Genomic DNA, 19,608 nt, shown 5'->3' with positions numbered 1-19,608 from the left:
TTCTACAGTTCCCTAAGATAGGGTGCCTACCAAACGAGGGATCGACCAACTTGGGAGTAAATAAGATAGTAAAGTTGAGGTGATGCTGGACGGAGTTGTAAATGGTGTGTAGAAGATATGTGTTTCCCCTAGTCAGTTGAGCGCTTTTCTTCTTTGCTTTCATTGAGAAATGCATTTCTACAGAATAAATCCTGAAACTGGGTCATCTACTTTTTGCCTGTTCGACATTCTTGGACAAAAATTTTTAATATTGAAAAACTGTAAGGTGCCGATATGGTGATATTGAAGATAACGGAATATTCTTCTGATACGTTGCAAAAACAACAAAATTTAAAGGCAGCTAGAATTCAATCGCGGTTGTCCTAAATACAATAACAAAAACTTAAGGTTTTCAAGGACCCACTGAAATTCCAGGACCCTCAAAGATCTTGAAAACATTTTTTTAAACAAAACGTTTCCAAACCTAGAAACGCCCTGCCGATGTAGCAGGAAGAGATTTTTGGGGAAAGGAAATGGCACAGTATATGTCTCGCATATCCTTGGACACCTGAATCACGCCATAAGGGAAGGGATAAAGGAGGAAGTGAAAAAAGAAAGTAAGCAAGAGGTGCCATAGTGGAGGGCTCCGGAATAATTCCGACCACTTGGGGATCTTTAAGGTGCACTGACATAGAACAGCACACATGTGGTCCCCCTTCCAGCATCATTCGAGCACTACCAAGAGATGGCACCACGGTATATCGTGCTTGATGGCAATGACTACTCGTTACAGCATCAAATAGCCACTAGCATGTGATTCAGCTTAGTCATACAGATCACCCAGGTCTGTTTGCAAATGCAGGTATGCAGATGTGCACAAGACACTTTATTTTACCCATCTCAAGTATTGCATTGCCATACAGTTTTCCCATCCTCACCTGCAACCGGCACAATCACTGTACCTAAAGCTTTTCACACAATGAACTTCTTTCGAACAGATCTGCATGTGCTCCTGCATTAAAAAGCATGCAAAACACACACGACCATACACAGTTCTTGTTAAGCCTTCGAAACACAGCCTGACATTACAACTGTCAGAACCAGGCTTGTCTGGTGAAAAAAACAATGCAAAACCCTAACTCCAGGTGAGTGCTACACAGCAAGGAAGGAAATGCCACACAAAAGTTCAGGCATCCTCAGGTTTAAACACATTGCTGTAGCAGGAGCAAAATTTCACAACGCACCAACCGAGAGGCAGCATAACACAGTCACATGCTCTACCTTCTGGCAGTCATGATCTCCGCTTCATAAAACTAAAGGTGTAAATGAATATGCTTTCCCTCAAAACTCACTTTACACATTTATGTTTCATACATTGCATCAAATATCAGACAAAGCACATTTGGCAAATGAGAGAAAGGTCAAGGATAAAAACTTGCAAGTGTGACGCGATTATTTTCTTAAATCGGAGAGACAGAAAAAGGTCAAAGCTAGAAACTCAGCAAAAGCATCACTACATGTGGTACCTTAATATGGTGCAGTGCACAAGAACAGAGACACAGGCTCCTAACAATGGGCCACATGTGTTTGAACAGTAGGCAAGATATATGAGCAGCACATTGCCACAGGGAAATCAGGAAAGACGAAATTACAATTTCAAAAAAGGAGTCTACAGGTCTAAACATAGCTAGTCTGTGCCTTCAATGGCACCTGTGTGTTCACTATATGTCTGCTCAGAACATCACGACCGACCTGACTATGCTGAAAGCGTTGTACTACGAATTAGAAGCATCCCAACTTTTACGGGCTGCAATAAACAATCGAACATCTAGTAATGTGCCTTCCTACTGATGGAAGGATAACAAGCCCATAAGAGTGCAGACAGAAAAATCTACAAGTGTAACAGTGCAGCACGCTGCTGGCTATCAAATGTGATTTAAGCACAGCTGTAGTCATGTGCTAGCATTCAGTGAGCAACAACTCCAGACTGCACCACAGCCTGAATCCTTGTAGCTGAGTGCTGGCTAAGTAAAGACTAGAATGACTGTGTAGTAATGCAGGCAATGACACTGCTTGGCTGGATAAGGCCTGTTCAACCATATCACAGCAAAACGTTTACTTTAGGCAGATGCTAAATGCATTACCTTTTTTTATTTTCCTGCTGAACCTCAAATTCCTTCCCAAGCCAAAGATCATTGCTGCTCTTGTTCATGGCGCAACTGTTTGTGCGACGCCTTTCGTCCTAGATAAAAAGAGCATGCATCAACACTGCGTGGAAAATCTGAAATTTTCAAGACAACACAGCCCAATCCTGTAGTCTTGAATAGACTGGTATACTGCTACTACATGGGCAGTTATTGAAAGAAGAGAAAGCACTGAAATCACAGGCACTAACACAGCTGCAGCCCCTAACTAAACTGCCTACACCTAGGAATAATACATGAATAGCAGCTTGTACACTGCAGTGTTACTGATGCATGTGAGAAGTCGTTTTATTTTTAAAAGATGCTTGAAGCTGGAGGTAAACCTCACTGAGTGCAGTGAGCTAAATTTCATGATAAGGAAGATATCGTTGGAATCGCAGCTAGTCCTAGCCAGAAAGGTCAGTTCTCCCGTGCGTACATTTTTGCGGCTGCCTTCGTACTACCAACAAGTATTTGAGAAATCTATACTGACTGCAGCCATCTCTGCAGCAAGTAGCACCAGGCGTACGCACCTATCACCAGCGCTGTCACATTTCACACTCCACTAATGTGGTACCTTGGCATTCTCTTGCTGTAATAGAAGATTGGATACCATGGTCCATGGCTAAAATCATTCCTCCAATGGAGCCTACAGCAAGGGACATTTTCCTCTCCTCTCCTTGCACACTACAGCCAACACATCTCAGGTTGAAATCGAATTTCCCAACAAGCATTAGCAAACTGTGCATGTGCACTGAATGTACCACGCTCGGCAACACCACATGCATTACAGTGGAGCGGGAACAAACAACTCTGTCGGCAAGTACTCAAAAGAAATGGCACACAGCTGTGTCTGATGCCAGCTGAGGTTAACACATCCACCAACCAACTGTACACTGTTGCAGCTTCTTACTCGGCGATGAAGAGACACCGATGACGTTGAACATCGATCACTGCAACAGCTCCAGATGTCCTTACACCGAGACAACGTTCGTTGACGGTAGGCTCATGTGCTCACACTTTTCCTTCTGGAGCCAGCAGGAAACGAAAGGTGCCAAGGCGGAGTTCCCGAGCGTTGCGCATGGAACGCACACGCCAGTTGTTCCGCCGCTTTGCAGGAGCTGGGCACTCGTGTCGAGCGCGGAGTGCGGCATGTCCGGCTGGCAGCTTGGAGCGGTTGTTGCCGCCTGGACGAGGATCGAGTCTCGTGCGGCCCTAGCTTGTTGGGTAATGACGACAGCGGCAGCGCTACTGGGCAGCCAGAACTTGTGCTGCCCGAGCGCTGAAGGCCATTGTCACACAGCCGTCTCCTGGCCTTCGTCCGTCTCCGCGTGGTTTGAGTTGACACTGCAACAATGGCATTGACTCAATTAAATGAGCTCAGCTTTTATGCTAGCTAATGCTGCAGCCATTAACCACATACAAAAAAATCATCCCCCCCCCCAAAAAAAAAAATCATCCCACAAACAGATCCCACAAGAAACTCGAAGCTGAAAAAATAAGAACAAAAGAAATAAAATTTTCCACCAAATCAGCAACACAAGCCAAAAATTCTTGATCCACAGCTCTTACCTTTTGTGTACTTAAAAATAAATATGGCCTAGTCACTGGTTTTCAATTTTGCAATTGTTTTATTGTTTTTCTTCGAAGTGCTGCAGTTATTGAGCACACCGACTGTTCCCCCAACACCCTGTAAACCTGTGAGAGACTGCACCTGCAAGCTGCTGCCAGCGTGTAAAAATGATGGCCGTGCCATCCAGTGAAGTGAACTCTGTATCTGGGTACCTCACAAGGCCAAAGCACGCACAAAGCACATTGCGCTCTGCAAAAGTCTTTGATGACACAGCTCTTCAGCAGCAGTCTTCATCTTGGCAGTATGCATGATGAGAAACTTTATCTGTTCGGCATCAATCTTTGCATGAACAGTGAAAAGTACTAATTCATGGTCTGCCTATGCAGCAGTGATGAATAAGGCAAAGTGATTTAATGCACATTATCTCTGCTCATTTCCTTTCTTCTAATGCATGAAGAAAATGATTAAACTACACAAGTTTTGCACATATTTCCAGCTGACAGGCAACAAATTTTGTTCATATCTGTAAGAATCAACCACTATGTATACTATGCCTTACATTGTACAATGCGTTACAGGGAAATGTAATACAACCAATTCCTGGTTTTCAGTTACATGCTGGATACCCCTAGATGATCAATGAAACCACAAATCTGTTTTGTAAATTCAACGAAAGAATGCGATCTACCAAACAGTATTACATAAAAGTGTTCGTTACTCAGCAAGAAATACAGCTGCTTTGCGCAAGCTGAACTACAAGTTGAACATGCCTAACGCACAGACATACCCCATTTTGATAGCTTTGACCCTAGCAGCTTGCAAGCATTCATGGAAGAACTGATTATTCTATTTTGGCTTTTCGCTTGAAATTTTTTGTAAACATAGAGAAAAAAATAAAAATGCTACTCGGCCCCTCTTTACTAAATATTACCACCAAACATTTAAGTGTTGCAAGCACCATTTGCTAATGCTCGCAACATTTTCATGAAAATGCCTTAGATTTCTTTCCTTCTTCCACCAAAGGACAGCTATACCGCTTTTCTAGACCTACAGTATAATTTGCCCGTCTTGATATCCTTGTTACTTAATGACTGCCATGTAGTGTAGCCTGTATTCAGTTCATGCATTACAGTACAGCAGATTCACTATTTTGCCCTATGCACTGGAGGCCCGTTTAAAACACTAACACCTAGAATTGCAAGCATTAAGCTGATAAAATTACTGGCACTACTAACAGCCATTAAAGCGGAACTATGCATAAAATGTCTTCAAGATATAATGCATGCCAATCTATTCCCAGTCAAGAACAGCATGTCCCCAAAGATTCTACTGCCTCATTTTACAGTTGTGGCAAACAACCATGGTCACATGTATGCATATAGATAAATGATGATGTATACAAAGGCACTCCTGGCCAAAGCATACTAATGAGGATAATAATCCCAAGAAGCTCAGCCAAATTCAAATGCAGGTTGTTGCATGCCTTAAGGACGCAGGTACACCTGGTTTGAAATTGTACAGGGATTGGTTTTCTTTCTCCCTCGGCCTGGACACAGCTTGTGCTTCATGTAACATGGGGAAGACCAACACTACTAACTGGCAGCAGGACCACAGGCGAGTATGAAATCATTCCCACACGTCCCGTCCACATACGGTTCACCCAGCCACTGTCAAAGATGAAAGTAGCAGAAGCACACATAGAATGCCGCTATTTTTGTGAGACAGATAAGGCTAAAGCATTTGTGTTATCCATTTTCCAGTTGCAATAACTGAGAGCCTATAATGCAATCCAAATGCATGATGTGCAATGCAATGCGCAGTGTGAATCTAAATGCTTGTGAAACCCGGGAGACAACTGATGATTAAAGCAATACCTTTACCATTTGACACAAAACTGAAAATCAGAAATCGACACAAGGCCAGGACAAGACCCGGAGAGTGTGGCATTTAATACATGCTCCGGAGATTCTACACCCGACACTTTGGCATCATTTGGCACACACCAGTTTCAATGCTCAAGTAAAGAGGTGAAAGGCAGAAGGATTCCCAGTGAGAGTGTTGTCAAGTGTAGAGAAATCGTCAGTTGCTGAATGTAGAATAGGCGGAGTATGCACAAGAATTGTGAAAACCCTACTAGGCTGAATAGTACCATATATACTCGCATAATGAACCAACTTTTTTTCCAGAAAAGTTGACATCAGTTTGGGGAGAGGGTTCATTACGCGGGAAAAAGGTGTCAACAGATTTCTTTGGAAGCGTCGATATTTCATATCATACCTCAGTCCGTCCTTCAATCATCAACAAACGCACGCGGTCAGATGCGTTCGTGTCGCTAGTGTTTAGCATCGTTCACTCTGACGCGATCCGGCAATTATGCGGTAGCTGGCGGCGCCGGCCAAGAGCGGCGAGATAACGCGAACATGCTGAACACCGGTCCTGAAGGCCAGGTGCGCGTTTTTTAACACGAGGTTAAAAAAACACAAGACGGTGAGGAGTGTGTAATGCAAATATTTAAGCCTTAGCTTACAGCGCACAATGTCTAGGCGTGCAGCCCCCCCCCCCTTTCTGGCCGGAGCTCTCCTCAAAGATAAACAAACAGGTGATGATGTTATCTGCAGCGGGCTGTGTCTTGGCGCCCTGCGAAGGTCTGCGCTGTGGACAGCGCGAAAACTGAGGAACCCACTGCAAAAAGCTAAAGGCTGGAAAAAAAAAAAGTAAATTCTGGCTGATAAAAGTGGGGGGGGGGGGGGTAATTATGCAAGTGGGTTCAATACGCGAGTATGCACGGTACTTACTTCCTTACGCGCAGAAATATCCCACAATCCACAGAAAATCGTCAGCAAAATGAACATTAGAGAACTTTTTTTCTCCCATACCACTCTCACATCTTTTTCTTTGTGGCTCTTTCCTACTTACTGCTAACTAGCCTGAAGCAATGAATATTGGATGATGGTCCTGGTCTCCGTGTGTCAGTTCTTTTTTTTTTTTTGCGGCACTCCACATTTAAGCACTCCTCTCCCATCTCTTTCTCACAGATAGGAACAAACCAGCCTAGCTTAGCGCTGCTTCTTGTGGCCTGTAATGCACTGCAGCCACACGATGCTCGCTTCATGAAGCAAAGCAACCGTGGCAGGTATTAAGAAGCTATGCATGCAGCTACCATTTCAAAGAGTCATGTTCATTTGAGATTCATGTTCAACTTATTTTAACATTTTTTTTTTAACTATAGTTTCAGGAGAACGAAAACTGTGTGCAGCCTTTAGCAAACAATGTGCAAACATCCTCTCTTGAAACAGAGAAAACAGCTACCACAGAAAAGGCTAAAGTCTGAAAAAATCTTAACGGTTCGCTGCAAGTGCTGTGTTACGAACTCCCCCGGCATATCTCAATTGCAGTTTTTCTAATAATGCCCCTGTACTCCCACGCACTCCAGTATCTCCAGAACCTTTGTTTGCACAGCTTCTCAGTTTGGCAAACCTACAAGGCCCTATTTGTCCATGTTATAAGAAGTCCATGACACCCTTTTCTGGCACCTGAATTCTCATGTTTACATTGAAGAAAGATGCAGGCATGCATTGAGGACGGTCTTGCTTCTACTTTTCCAATTCAAGCAACCAGAATGCCATAATTAATTCCAAATTTCTGCCATTAAAAGTGAAAGAACAGAGGCATGTTCCATCCCTCTAACACCAGAGAAAAAGTGAAATAAAAAAAAACCTACGGACTATAGAAAAGGTAAACAGGATATCAGTGGCTTTGGCCGCAAGGTAAAACTGGCTCGCAAAGGGCTGCAGTCAAAAATAACTGACCAAGGCAATCATACAATCCGAGTGCTCATTAAAGCTTCCTGTGAAACTAATTCTCAGTTAGTCTTTAGGAGACCCAGTGGCATTCAGATAGCGCTGAGAAGCCTCTGCACTGTCACTCCTGAAATATGTGCATGCAAGGAATGCAGACAGACAAACAGGTGCTTTATAATCAGTCATAATCAATCAACACGGCAATTGCACAAGGTTCCTAATGTGGTCCTAATGAAGAAAAAAAAAAGGATATATACATATTACAACAAAGGGTGGAGAAGTCAGTGTGTGACTGGTAGCCCGGCACTGGGAAGGGAAATAAAGGAGACCGAAGCGAGCGAGACACACATTACAGCGAAGCTTTAGGAGGTCAAAGGACGTCTCATAACACAACACAGTTGCAGGCTTTTTTGTACCCACAATTTTTTTTAACCCTCCGCTAACAATGTGAGAGGTACTATGCTTTCCTTTTCCTCATTAAATATTTGCATTTTTTTCTTCCTTTTTTGCATGACCCCATCACGCATTTCACAAAGTGTGCATATAGCTGTGATGGAAATTTTGAGCACACTGCTACTTTTTCCACTGCTACTCGAGCTCAATGAAGCTCCACTGCCAAGACATTTGTACAGCAGTGCCTTATTAACTGGAGCTCCATAGGGAGAAAAAATTTGGTTGAACAAAGTGAAGCTCTTACTATGGGGAGGTATTTTAAATCAATTCCCACAAAAAGCTTGACTTTCACAGATAGCAGGTCTATGACATGCGTGCCATTTCCTGTTCACTACCGAGGCCCCTGAGGGTTCTCTGATTACTTTTCCAACAGCTACCTATGGCAGTGCAGGAATAAGACTGTCCTGGACAACAAACTGTTTGGTCACGTTACTCAAGTGTTTTGGCCTCACTTCAGAACTCTGTTAAAAGAATACGATGTCCACAGCGTTAGAAACTACAAAGCAGGTATGCAAAGAAGAGTATGGTGTCAATTACATGCTATTTCAGGAGAGTAATACTCAGGTACAAATTATCTCAGTTGGATACTAATGTGCACCAACTAGAAACATTGAAGAAAAGACAAACCAGAGGTAATACAGAAACGAGAAGAGTCTATGCGACTGCACACCTCAGTGAATCACAATGGAAGGCACAGATGCACAATGTTAAGTTTACGTTCAAATGATGGAAGAGATGCGTGTCACGAATAGAAAAAAAAAATAAAGTGGGCAGAAACGGGCAGTCAAGTATAAAGGAAACAAGATGGTACTAGTCACTACTTCCAAGAAAACAGTGAGGTGCCAGGGCAAACTCCTTTGCTTCTAAGTGCAGGCTAAATTGAGATCCAGCAGGCTTGTAGCATGGCTCAAAGAGCAGTGCAAAATGAAAAAATGAAAAGGAGCCAAAGCTTTGCCCTGTACGATGCGCACTTGCACGTGCTGCCCCATTGGCTACTACTGGTCTCTCAGCCTTCAACATGAGGCTTAAAGGACCACCATAGTGGGAATTTTCAATCACGACTGACTTCGGAGTGAAGGTGCTCTTCAAGACACTTTCAACACGCCTAGTGGTGGCTTTCAGTTCAGTGCTACTTTCATAATGCTCCTAAAAAGCCAAAACTGAAAATAACAGCTGTGAAAGTCTTCAATGACAATGCAAAACGTGCAAGCAATGCACAGCCCATGCTCCCCTTTCCTGACTGTCCCTGTTACAAAAGCAGCGCTGTGAGTAAACAGCAGTTTCTCATAACAGAGCAGTAAGTGCAGCAGGTAGTTGATAGGTAGTTGACAATTCTACCATTCTGTGGTGTCAGGTAAAAAAATTTACACAGCATGCAAGCTTCAATAAAACCAAACATCTCTGTGGGCTAAGAATGAGGCCTAGAGAGAAACGGTGCCATGCCCATTCGTGCGCGTAAACAATTGAATGCACCTCTCACAATACAAGGCTGTAAATAAAGCCAACTTTCTCTAGAGCTCCAATTGGCATCAATGGTTTTCTTTTGCCTCAAACTATAGCTTGTGCACTTCTCCGCGTCAACATGAAAAAAACAGCGCGGCGGCACTCGCCTGTTTCTATGCGCAAAATTAAGGATGGTACCGTCAACACTAAAAGCAAAACATAAAGCTTGACCAAAAGCACCCACTGTGGTGGCCTTTTACAATGGTGCAGGTATTTTGCAAAGCCTGTTTTACCTTGCATTTTGCGGGAACTGCTCACTCCACCACGCCTGCAGCCACCACCGAAGGCACGACATTAGGGCAAACAAGAACGCCACTTGATGAAGAAGTTAGAAGAAGAATGCAAAGCACAGCAATCTGAGAGAAAGGCTAGAGCAGAATGTCACATGTTAGTGGGGCCTGGCATCTTTAGCACCTCCGAATCGGTGTAGATAACCTGGGACTCTGGAAAAGCGTAGAAGTATCTCAGGAGTAACAAGGTGCAAAGAAAAAGAGCTAGCCGAGACATTTCCAAGCTCACCAAAGGTACTGAATGCACTCCAAACGAAGGCTAGAGCCAATGCTTTTATGCATACACGCTGTTTGATTTCACAGTCATTAGCAAGATTTGTATCTCACTGCAAATGCAAGCAGTTGGCAATTAAGGCACAATTTTGCAGTAAACAGCAATCAAGAATTCGATGGTAATTGCAGTAATGCTTTGTACTAGTATAACAACTACAGCGAATAAAATAGCCATCATGAATATGTAGGCGCAAATTAAACACACTACAATACATCCAAGTTGTTTTGGTTTCAGTTAAAAGTAGCTTGTTTTTAATGGTAATGAAAGCATGTGCCGTGAGAGTTTAAAGTTAATGTCCACCAGGCTTCAACAAGTGCAAGTCCCACTTGAGATGTGATACTTTAAGTCTCCTGTTTGCATGAAACATGTGCAAAATAATACACATAGTCATTTGCTCAAGTAGTTTTTCTTGTGCAAAACTGCTTTGCTTAAAGCATGCCGCTATGCTTTGGTCACTACAGGAAGTAGAATTTCATACTTTATGCATCATTAACATGAGAGGCGCCTTTGCTAGGACCAAAAAAAAAAAAAAAGAGGCCAATAGAGAATGATAACACAAAAAAGCAAATGAATTGTTTTCTGTGGCTCTTCACTCAAGGTTTAACAAAAGCTTAGAGTGAAAGTATTTATACTAAATGAAAGAAGAAGCCAACACAGCACAGCTGGGCAAAGATAGCCATCACCTCCGCTCATTACATGCAGTTTTCTACCAAGCAAATTACAGTAACAGCCGCTGCCTTTACCTCCACCTGCATGGGTATATATGTGCATAAATGAGCAGCTTGGTAACTGAGAGCATTAAGTGCCAATCTTTACCACGTAGTGGAGATGGAGCCTCCTGATGATGATTGTTTGGTTTTTAATGGCGCAAGGGCAGCTTTGGCCATCATAGGGTGCCATGGCACGAGCTATATTTTGGTCTCCTTGCAGGGAGGTCAAATACCCATTTTCCAAGCATCTCATCCCAGAGAAACTGAGCACCATGCCAGGTGAGAGCTTGTGGCACTGAGGATCGAACCCTGCACCTCCCACATGTGAGGCGAATACTCAGACCACTAGGACAACGTTGTGGTGAAATGGAACCTCCAGCCACTCAACAAGCGATGTATGAAACCCAAGAGCAAGTGAGAGTGAGTGTAAGAGAGTGAAGATGAGTGACCGCCAATCTGTACCAGGAGGAAAATCCGTCACTAAAACCGCATACACAGTTGCCAAAACAGCAGCTGCATGTCAGGAAAAGCTTGTGACAACTCAGAGGCATTGGCAGGGCATGCAGGTGATGTAGGAACAGCATGAGAAGCGCTAGAGACTCACTCCTCAATGCGTGACTGTGTGTAGAGTCCATGCTGTTGGATGTAGTCGATTACAGAGTCCTGAAGGAGGTACTTTACGCTCTCTCCACGCTTCAGCGCCCGCCTGAAAGTAAATGCCACAGTTACTGTTGTTTCTTCGGCTCAAGGATGGAAAACCTTGACCGAGCTGAGACTCAAGAGCTCCATGAGCATGGCGATCCAACAGGAAGTCATGATGAACAGACTCAAAAATATCAGAGCTATGCTATGGGCAGATCTGAAAACTTGCCCCATTTGTGATGCACTAAGGTACTCTGTTGCACTTTGATGAGAGGCAGATAGTAAAGATACCAATACTATAGTATCACAAGCTACTACAGCAGATAAAGTAATACAATATGTATTCGTACTATAGATTCCTTTTGTTTTCAACTCTTTCCTTGCCCTGAAAAAAAGCACAGATTTCCGATGGTGGGCGATATCGCATTCCATTCTAAAAACTACCTGTCATAAATAATACTACAGTGAATTAATAATCATTTGATCACCATCAGCCCGACTACATCCACTGCAGGGCAAAGGCCTCGCGCACAGCCCTCCAGCAACCTTTCCCAATGCCTGTTGTGACCACTTTATCCCAGCAAACTTATAAATTATTTAGGATTCTCTAAATGTCATTGAAAGGGGTCACTGACAAAGTTTTCAAAGATTTACTAGCAAAACTAGCAACGAATACAGAAACATAGACATAACTCAAGCACGATTAAAACGTGAGGAAGGAGTTTGAGACCTCACGAAAATGAATATATATACAGCTGAACCTCGTTCGAGCTTCATTAACTGGTTGAGACCATTGAGCTGAGCTTAATTATAGCCTGTGTTGACGAAGTTGAAGGGGCAGGCAATTACTTCGTTATAGCCGCAGCTTTGTTATAGCCCGTGTTGACCGAGCTTCCAAGGGGATTCGTCAATCCTTTGTTATATCCATTATTTCGTTATAAACAGTTTCATTTTAACGAGGTTCGACTATACATATACATAACACGATTATAACGCCAAGCGATCTCAACCTGCTCAAGCCAACTACAGCCGAGGACTCGTAAAACAAGAAAATGCCTCGGCATGCAAAAGCACGGAACCAACAGATACTACATCAATATTATTTGAGAAGCAACAACTCAGAAATGCACGTGACATCGTCGAACAAAGCAAATTCTTCAGCACCCATACGCACGCAGCCTCCCACAAAGCAGCAGTCACTGTCATCGCTGTGCCGCTGTTACTGCATGTTTTGTGCTCCCTAGCCCTGTACCCATTCACCCTTTGCTTTCCTACTCCACTCAACTCTTTCAGCGCCTTCTCTTTCTCAATGGCCCACAGAGCTTTCTTTCCATGTTCATAGCCATCCTCTCCTTTTCTGGCATGCCATCCGGCTCCAAGGGCACCAAGAAATTGGCTTTTCCTAGCAGCTTGCAAGTATGGCAGTGAAGGTAACTGCGGCTGTCTTGAAGAGCGACAGGAAAACTTGTGTTATTATTGCACCCTGACATTAAGCATAGCGCGAGATGCGTTCTGAAACAGATGACTCGAGGAGAAAAACCTGTGGCATCGTCACAAAAATATGGTAACAGAAGAGGAACCATGTGAAGCTATGCTTACACTTGGGAACAACTTTTTGTGGCACTGGCAGAGAAGCTATAAGCACAACCTTCCAGCTTCCAAACACATGTGGCCGACTCTAAGAACAGTACACCTGTGCAAGATGTCACTTTACACTCACAGCTTCTATGCCAGTTCCCCCAGAAAGTTGTCCCCGAGTACAGCTGCACTGTGGGCGCACAAGATTTAAAATACAGAAACAATGTGCCGTGTCCAAGGCTATCACCTCAGTTAATGAAACAGGAGTAAAGCCTGAATAATTCGAACTCCGTTAATTAAAAATTTTAGATCTTTCAAGGAATTTCTACAGCCCCATAATTTCTGATTTAAATTTCACCAAATAATGCAAACTCGCAGCTTACACCGTCCTGGTTAATTCGAAAATCTGTGGTGCCATGCTGGAATGCCCATTCCAGATTTTGCCAAAAATCGGATCTTCAGAGCCACAAAGCAGTGCTGCAGGGCGATTCTCTGCATAGACACCAGTCCTTGGTACGGTTTTCAGACCAGTGAGGTGTACCCTGCAGAGACTTGCTTCACAGTGCAGCAGCGGATGCTGGTTTCAACGTAACGTGCTCTCGGCACTTCGTCAAGGCATGGCTGGAGCAGAGGCAGTGGGGAAGGCAGTGTCTGGTGGAGGTGCGGATATCAAAGCGCACCCCCCCCCATTCCAAGACATAGCAGCCTTAGTGCGTGTCCAGCGACAGGCTGACTGCTCGCAACGCCAGCCTGCGCCGTTTCTTAATGTCATGTGCCATGGTTAAGGGGAGGTTAGATTTGCCGCTAGTCAGTCAGGCCACACGCAAGTGTAGAAGGGGAATGCCTCGTTCTCGCTTTTGATTTCCATGTGCGTCCGCCTGCTGGCTTTGTGATCTCATCGTTACACGTTTAATGCTTTGAGTAGTGTACTTCGATGCCATTCCACACACAAATACACAACAGAGCGTGGTACTCAGGTGAAAAAGGGGGGGGGGGGGTCGCTTATATTTGGAGTTAACTCATATGCAGCAATATACGGTAATCACAAAGTTTACCCATTAGAGGTAGCACATTCCCACAGCGAAAAAGCTTGCCTGGGTCCCATTTCTTAGTTGTGCTCAGCTAATTCGAACATTTTTCAGACCCAAAGGCTTCAAATTAACGAGGTTTTACTGTGTGTGCTGCTGCTGTTTCATCGCAACATAGCGCAAAGTCTTCCCAGTGCTGCACTTTATTATCTGAGCCTGTGATGCTACGATTTGAAAGAGCAAGGTTGTGCAGCTGTCAAAAGGTGCTGTGGCCCACCCCGCCACACAAGCCAGTGGAAAATGTGGAGCTCACCTGATTGCCGTAGAGCTGATCTCATTTGGAATCCACTCTGTGACCATGTGAATGTGACTCTGCAAAAGAAAATTTGCAATTTCATCGATTAATTCAGATAGACAGCTACAGAACACAAGCCGTAGTGCCGAGTCAGTTCTTTCTATACACGATGTAAACTACGCCCGAGAGCAAATACCAACAAGACCAGTAGCCAGTTCTTTTCAAGTATAGTTATCATAGTGTTAGCATACGGCACAAGCCACAACATGTCGCAGCACTATAAAGCCACCCTGAAATTTCACTAGGCTTTCCTGTGGATACTTGAGTCTAGAATTCCTGAAGCAATACGGACTACAGCTAAAATCTGTAAAACTCACTCTGCAAAGCTGGACACGCCTGATATGGTCAGCATACTAAACACTACTAAAAGGAGCTGTATCGTCTCAGCATGAACCATGCCAAACAGATGTTAAGGCTGAGACTCGGGCCGGTTGGTGCACGTTACCAGTGGAAAAGGCAGGAAGAAGGACAGGATAAGAGGTTGACTACACGTAGCACTGTGCAATGCCCAATTCTAGTCTCATTTTTCTTTGCATTTTGTTTCTCATTTTTCTCTCGTTTTGTCTAAATTTGTTTCTGCTTGAAAGGTGCCCCAGTTTTAGACCCTTCCATACTCCACGCTCAAAATGGCACCGCCCAGCGGGCTGATCGATGGTTGACATTTAATTCTACCCTTCAAAAAAGGAAAAGTTTATTATTCTGCTGGACGCTCTCTCTGTAATTGCGGGCTGGGCACTATTATATTTAATTCTTTTTATGGCCCACACTATATTATGTTAGTGGCAGCCCACTTTTGCTGCACGCTAAAATGAAGGCAACCAACCAAGCAACCAGGAAAACGTGGCTGTCGCAACGAAGTGCTTGTTTTGTGTACCAAGTTTCTCTGTAGCTTTGGTGACTGACTGATTTATTTTATAAATGGAAATGTTGCATGACTGCAGTGGACTTCATAGAATACTCATAGTTCATACACATGAGCCAGACACTCTATTAAATTATTGTTTTAATAAAAATCAATTCCGTAACTCTTCCTTGGTGCGTAACGTTCTGTCCGGCAGCGAAAGGAGTATTTATTGTGGAGAAAATTGAACTAAAATTTTCCTGCAACTCAATCCAAACTCTCGACATCCATACAGCAAAAATACTACGCGACCACAGTTTGTGAAGCAAACGGTGGTGTGGGTAGGCTCCAAGATCTCCTGCAGTTTACAGGAAAAACCGGCCAATGATGGCAGCACCTGCATTTCATTTTTTGGTCTTTGCTTGAATATGAAAGCTTCGTTCTCAGTGCAGGTAGCTGCTCTGACAATGGAACACAGTAGTAACCTATCGATACAGGTCACCTTCAATTTCTCCCAAGAAATCCTTCAAGTAAGCATGCAACCCAAAGAGTAACATCATGAAAGCATGAATGCATGAACGGTGCGGTGTACTAACAGAGAGCCAATTAACAAGAGGCATACTGCTATTGCTGAGTATTTACTCAGCAAGAGGAGTATAACAAGGTTGAGGACTGGGCGAGTTGGTAAGTATTCATTTTAAACCAGCCAGAAGACGCGACACAAAGGAAGAAGCAAACAAGACGAGGCTGGACTAACAACTGAAGTTTTATTGAAAGGAAGAAAACAACGAAGACTCGCACTGAGATGCGCGCGCACATAAGCCGTATCAGTGAAAGGGCACACAAAAAAAATGAGCAAAGGTGCGACCTGTGACCTGTGACCCTATGTACGACCTGTGACCCTATGTACGTCCAGAGGTCAGGCGTTTGCATAGGGTCACAGGTCGCACCTTTGCTCAGCGACATTTTTCTTTCCAAAGTTGACACTGCTTTACAGCCTGGTTTGGAAGCCATCGGCGTAGTAGCGTTTCGCTACGTTGATGACTACTTGATTTTCTTAGGCAAGGATGACTCTGATAGGTTGGCACAAGATGTTCTAGGAATGTTCAAGGAGGGCGGTCAGGGCCTGTCTTTTACGTCTGAATTTCCTAAAGATAACCATTTGCAGTTTCTTGATTTAGACCTGTGCTTTGGGGACGATCACGTATGTTGGGGCTACAGACCCAGGTCAGGGAAGCCGCTGCTTAGCTATCAGTCTGACCACTCGAGGTTGGTAAAGGATGGCTTGGCAGTCGCATGCATCAAGTCCGCTTTACGTAAGTCTTGCCATCACCGCGTTGAGGACTCATTCTCGCAGCAGGTTTCAAAGTTAATGGCAGCTGGATTTCCAACTGCCCACCTTGCCCGCTTGTCTGAACGTGTTTTGACTCGCTTGAGAAAGAGCAATACGGGGCCGGAAGATGCTGACATGGAGGTGCGGCAAAAAAAAAAGGTGGCCGCCTTTCCCTACCTCCATGGTGTTTCACACCGACTCAAGAAACTTGCGGCGAAGTATGACGTTGGCGCTGTCTTCACAGCTAAAAACAAGATAGGAGGCTTGTGCGCCAGCGTAAAAAGGAGGCTTGATAAAACATCAAGTGATCGTTCCCGATGCACAGTGTCACATAAGACACGGCTCACCCCTTGCAGAAAGAATGTGGTGTATCGCGTTCCGCTGCCTTGTGGTCGATGCTACTACGGGCAGACGGGCAGATGTCTAAATGTGCGCCTGACGGAGCATTCTAACTCTCTGGGTGGGAAGGCGAACTCTAATCTGGCGTTGCACGTGCAATCTCATGAATGCAAATCGGACGATGATCTGTCTCTTTGCACGCCTGACTTCAGCGACACTACTGTAGTTTATAGAAATGAAAAACAAATCTGTCGCGAGATAGTTGAAGCCTTCTACATTGCTAAGGCTAAGGACACGTGTGTGGCTAAGCCGTCGGTAATCCTTCACGCTAAGGAATTTGCCTTTTTAGATAACTTGTTAGTAAGACCCTGACATTGAAAAAAAAATTTTTTGTGCGCCCTTTCACTGATACGGCTTATGTGCGCGCGCATCTCAGTGCGAGTCTTCGTTGTTTTCTTCCTTTCAATAAAACTTCAGTTGTTAGTCCAGCCTCGTCTTGTTTGCTTCTTCCTTTGTGTCGCGTCTTCTGGCTGGTTTAAAATGAAAGAGGAGTATGTTGACCTGCAGTGGTAGATGCTCAATGGGTAAAAATTACTATATTTTCCTCAGCCCATCTGAATTTGACCACCTGGGGTGCTTAAATGCACAGTAGCTACACTAAACACTTTCGCCTCCACTGCCAAGGATCAAGCTCCCAACTCTTTAACAGCAGCACAAAGTGACACCCATTAAACTGTTGAGGGACTCTGAAAAACACTTTTGCTACTCCCTCTGAGAACAGGACCAGCCACTATGATGGACGAAAGAATTGATCAGAGGGCAGCAACTTCTAAAAACCTGTCATGTAAGAATTCTTATGCACGAAGATAGATTGCCATATTAGGAATGTCATGATGGAGGTGTTAGCTTGAAAAGATCCAGCACAGAGCATTATCTAATTAAACAGCACAGTTTACTCATTTATATCTCACACACAAAGCCATAATTTAGACACATGTTCTACGCTTACACACTTCTTTTCCATATGTTCTATAAGGCAATAAGAAGAGGTGACCTCCGAGACTATGTACGTATTTCATGGTGACAATCTCCCTTCTAAATAAACAGCTGTGCCATTCAACTGATACTGTGCCAAGCACGCCCACTCTAGGCAGTCTATACAACCCTTGCTCAGCATTAAACTGGAGTTTCACGCCTAGTAGAAATGCACCAAATGAAACGGTAGCTGAAAAGCACCGCTTGAGGAGACGAAAGAGGGCAACATGCGAGCTTCCCAAATTCAGTGTCACCCCCCAAACTGCACTCACCCGATGCCGGTATAGGATGTCCAGCTCATAGATGGTGCGTGCCACATCGTAGCCGGAACGCGTCACGACCACCAAGCCATACTGGGTTAGGATGTGCTCTATCTTTATGACAGAGTGGTAGCCGGAACATCACGGGTCACCACAAAACGGAAGAGAAGGAACACATCAACCTCACTGCGGGTACCAGCACACACACACACACACACATGTAATACATTCTTGTAGAAAGTGTGCAGGCAGCCATGCATGCCACGAAAGTTGTCACCAGCGCATACAATATGCTGATTTCGGCACCCCTGGTACCCAAAGGCTCTGCAGACTCTGGAGGAATGCTCCTCTCAATCTGTACACATTTGGCCAGCCAGGTGTACTAAACGAGTCACATGACCACACAACTCGAAAACTGCAGCAATACAGAGTCACCTGCTTACTTTGGACAATGAGTGCATACTTTCATGGAAAAAAACAAAGCACAACACAGAACAATCGAAATTTCAACCAAAGAGGAGTGGGATTTAGGTTATCAAAAGGAGTTGCGTTAGTTGCAATGTGTGATAACTATTGAAAAGTAACAAGCAGCTGTAGTGTCATTTAATCACCAATGACCAAGGCACTCCCACTGACGCATTTGCACTCAAATCACTGCATGTGTTCGCTTGTCTAGAACAATGGCCAATTTGTTTTTGAAAAATGCAGAGCCAGCCTTGAAACCAGTTCTAAGATGCTGCCTCCTTTCTCTAGCCTTTTGTTTCCCCCCTCCTATTCACAGTGACTGCTCAGAATGAAATTTACTGCCCGCACCACCTGCCACCTGTTCTTGCATATTTCGCTGTGCGAGTGAATATTCTGGTTCTTTTGAACAGCCAGTGAACGGCCGCCTGCTTTTCTCTGGCATGAATATATTACCAGTCCATCAATGCTACTGTACACAATAAATTAATCAACAACAGCATTTCTAAATAACTGGCCGATCAACAACTCTGCTGATGTATCAAATGCGGAACCTGCTAGGCTGGCCAACTCAGTGTTAAAACTGAGCAGTAAGACAAAGCTCAAGCTGGTTCACCTCGACATGCAACACACTGTTTACCATAACACAATGCTTAGACAACTCACGTCTTCATCGCACCACAGCCCAGGCACGCGAAACGACTGCAATAAGTCAGCTCCACACAGCAACATCAGCTGGACATTTGAGAAGGCCTCTGCAAATGAGAGTTGAACATAAGACCACTTGCACTAAAAATGCGCTTAACAATTTAACAAAACTTCAATTTATGCATGCATTCCTAGTGTGGCACCACTGTAGACAAAACTAATGAACATAATAGTATGTAAATATTTTTGCATAAAACAAATCATTTGTTATTTTGACTAGAACAAGTACAGAAGGAGTCTGCCTTCTTTACATGTGACTACT

At 44.1% G+C, this 19,608-nt stretch overlaps 1 protein-coding gene across 3 annotated transcripts in view; it reads right to left on the bottom strand.

The window, feature by feature from the left end:
* Positions 1-824: 824 nt before the first annotated feature.
* Nmnat (nicotinamide mononucleotide adenylyltransferase) overlaps positions 825-19,608 on the bottom strand; it is a 27,118-nt gene continuing 8,334 nt past the window's right edge. For 2 of the 3 annotated variants that reach the window (XM_077639414.1, XM_077639413.1), the window contains exons 4-9: positions 19,305-19,393; positions 18,189-18,290; positions 14,327-14,385; positions 11,370-11,471; positions 9,725-9,759; positions 825-3,509 (exon numbers count right to left, since the gene is read on the bottom strand). In XM_077639414.1, the coding sequence (XP_077495540.1) occupies positions 3,169-3,509; positions 9,725-9,759; positions 11,370-11,471; positions 14,327-14,385; positions 18,189-18,290; positions 19,305-19,393 (728 nt within the window). In that variant the 3' untranslated portion in view covers positions 825-3,168. The remainder of the gene's footprint in view (positions 3,510-9,724; positions 9,760-11,369; positions 11,472-14,326; positions 14,386-18,188; positions 18,291-19,304; positions 19,394-19,608) is intronic. The other variant, XM_077639415.1, reaches the window with a different exon arrangement.

This window comes from Amblyomma americanum, chromosome 10, assembly GCF_052857255.1.
Source record: "Amblyomma americanum isolate KBUSLIRL-KWMA chromosome 10, ASM5285725v1, whole genome shotgun sequence".
Classification (NCBI taxonomy): Eukaryota; Metazoa; Arthropoda; class Arachnida; order Ixodida; family Ixodidae; genus Amblyomma; species Amblyomma americanum.
The sequence above is the reverse complement of the archived record's forward strand: the minus strand, read 5'-3'. Positions and strand labels throughout refer to the sequence as shown.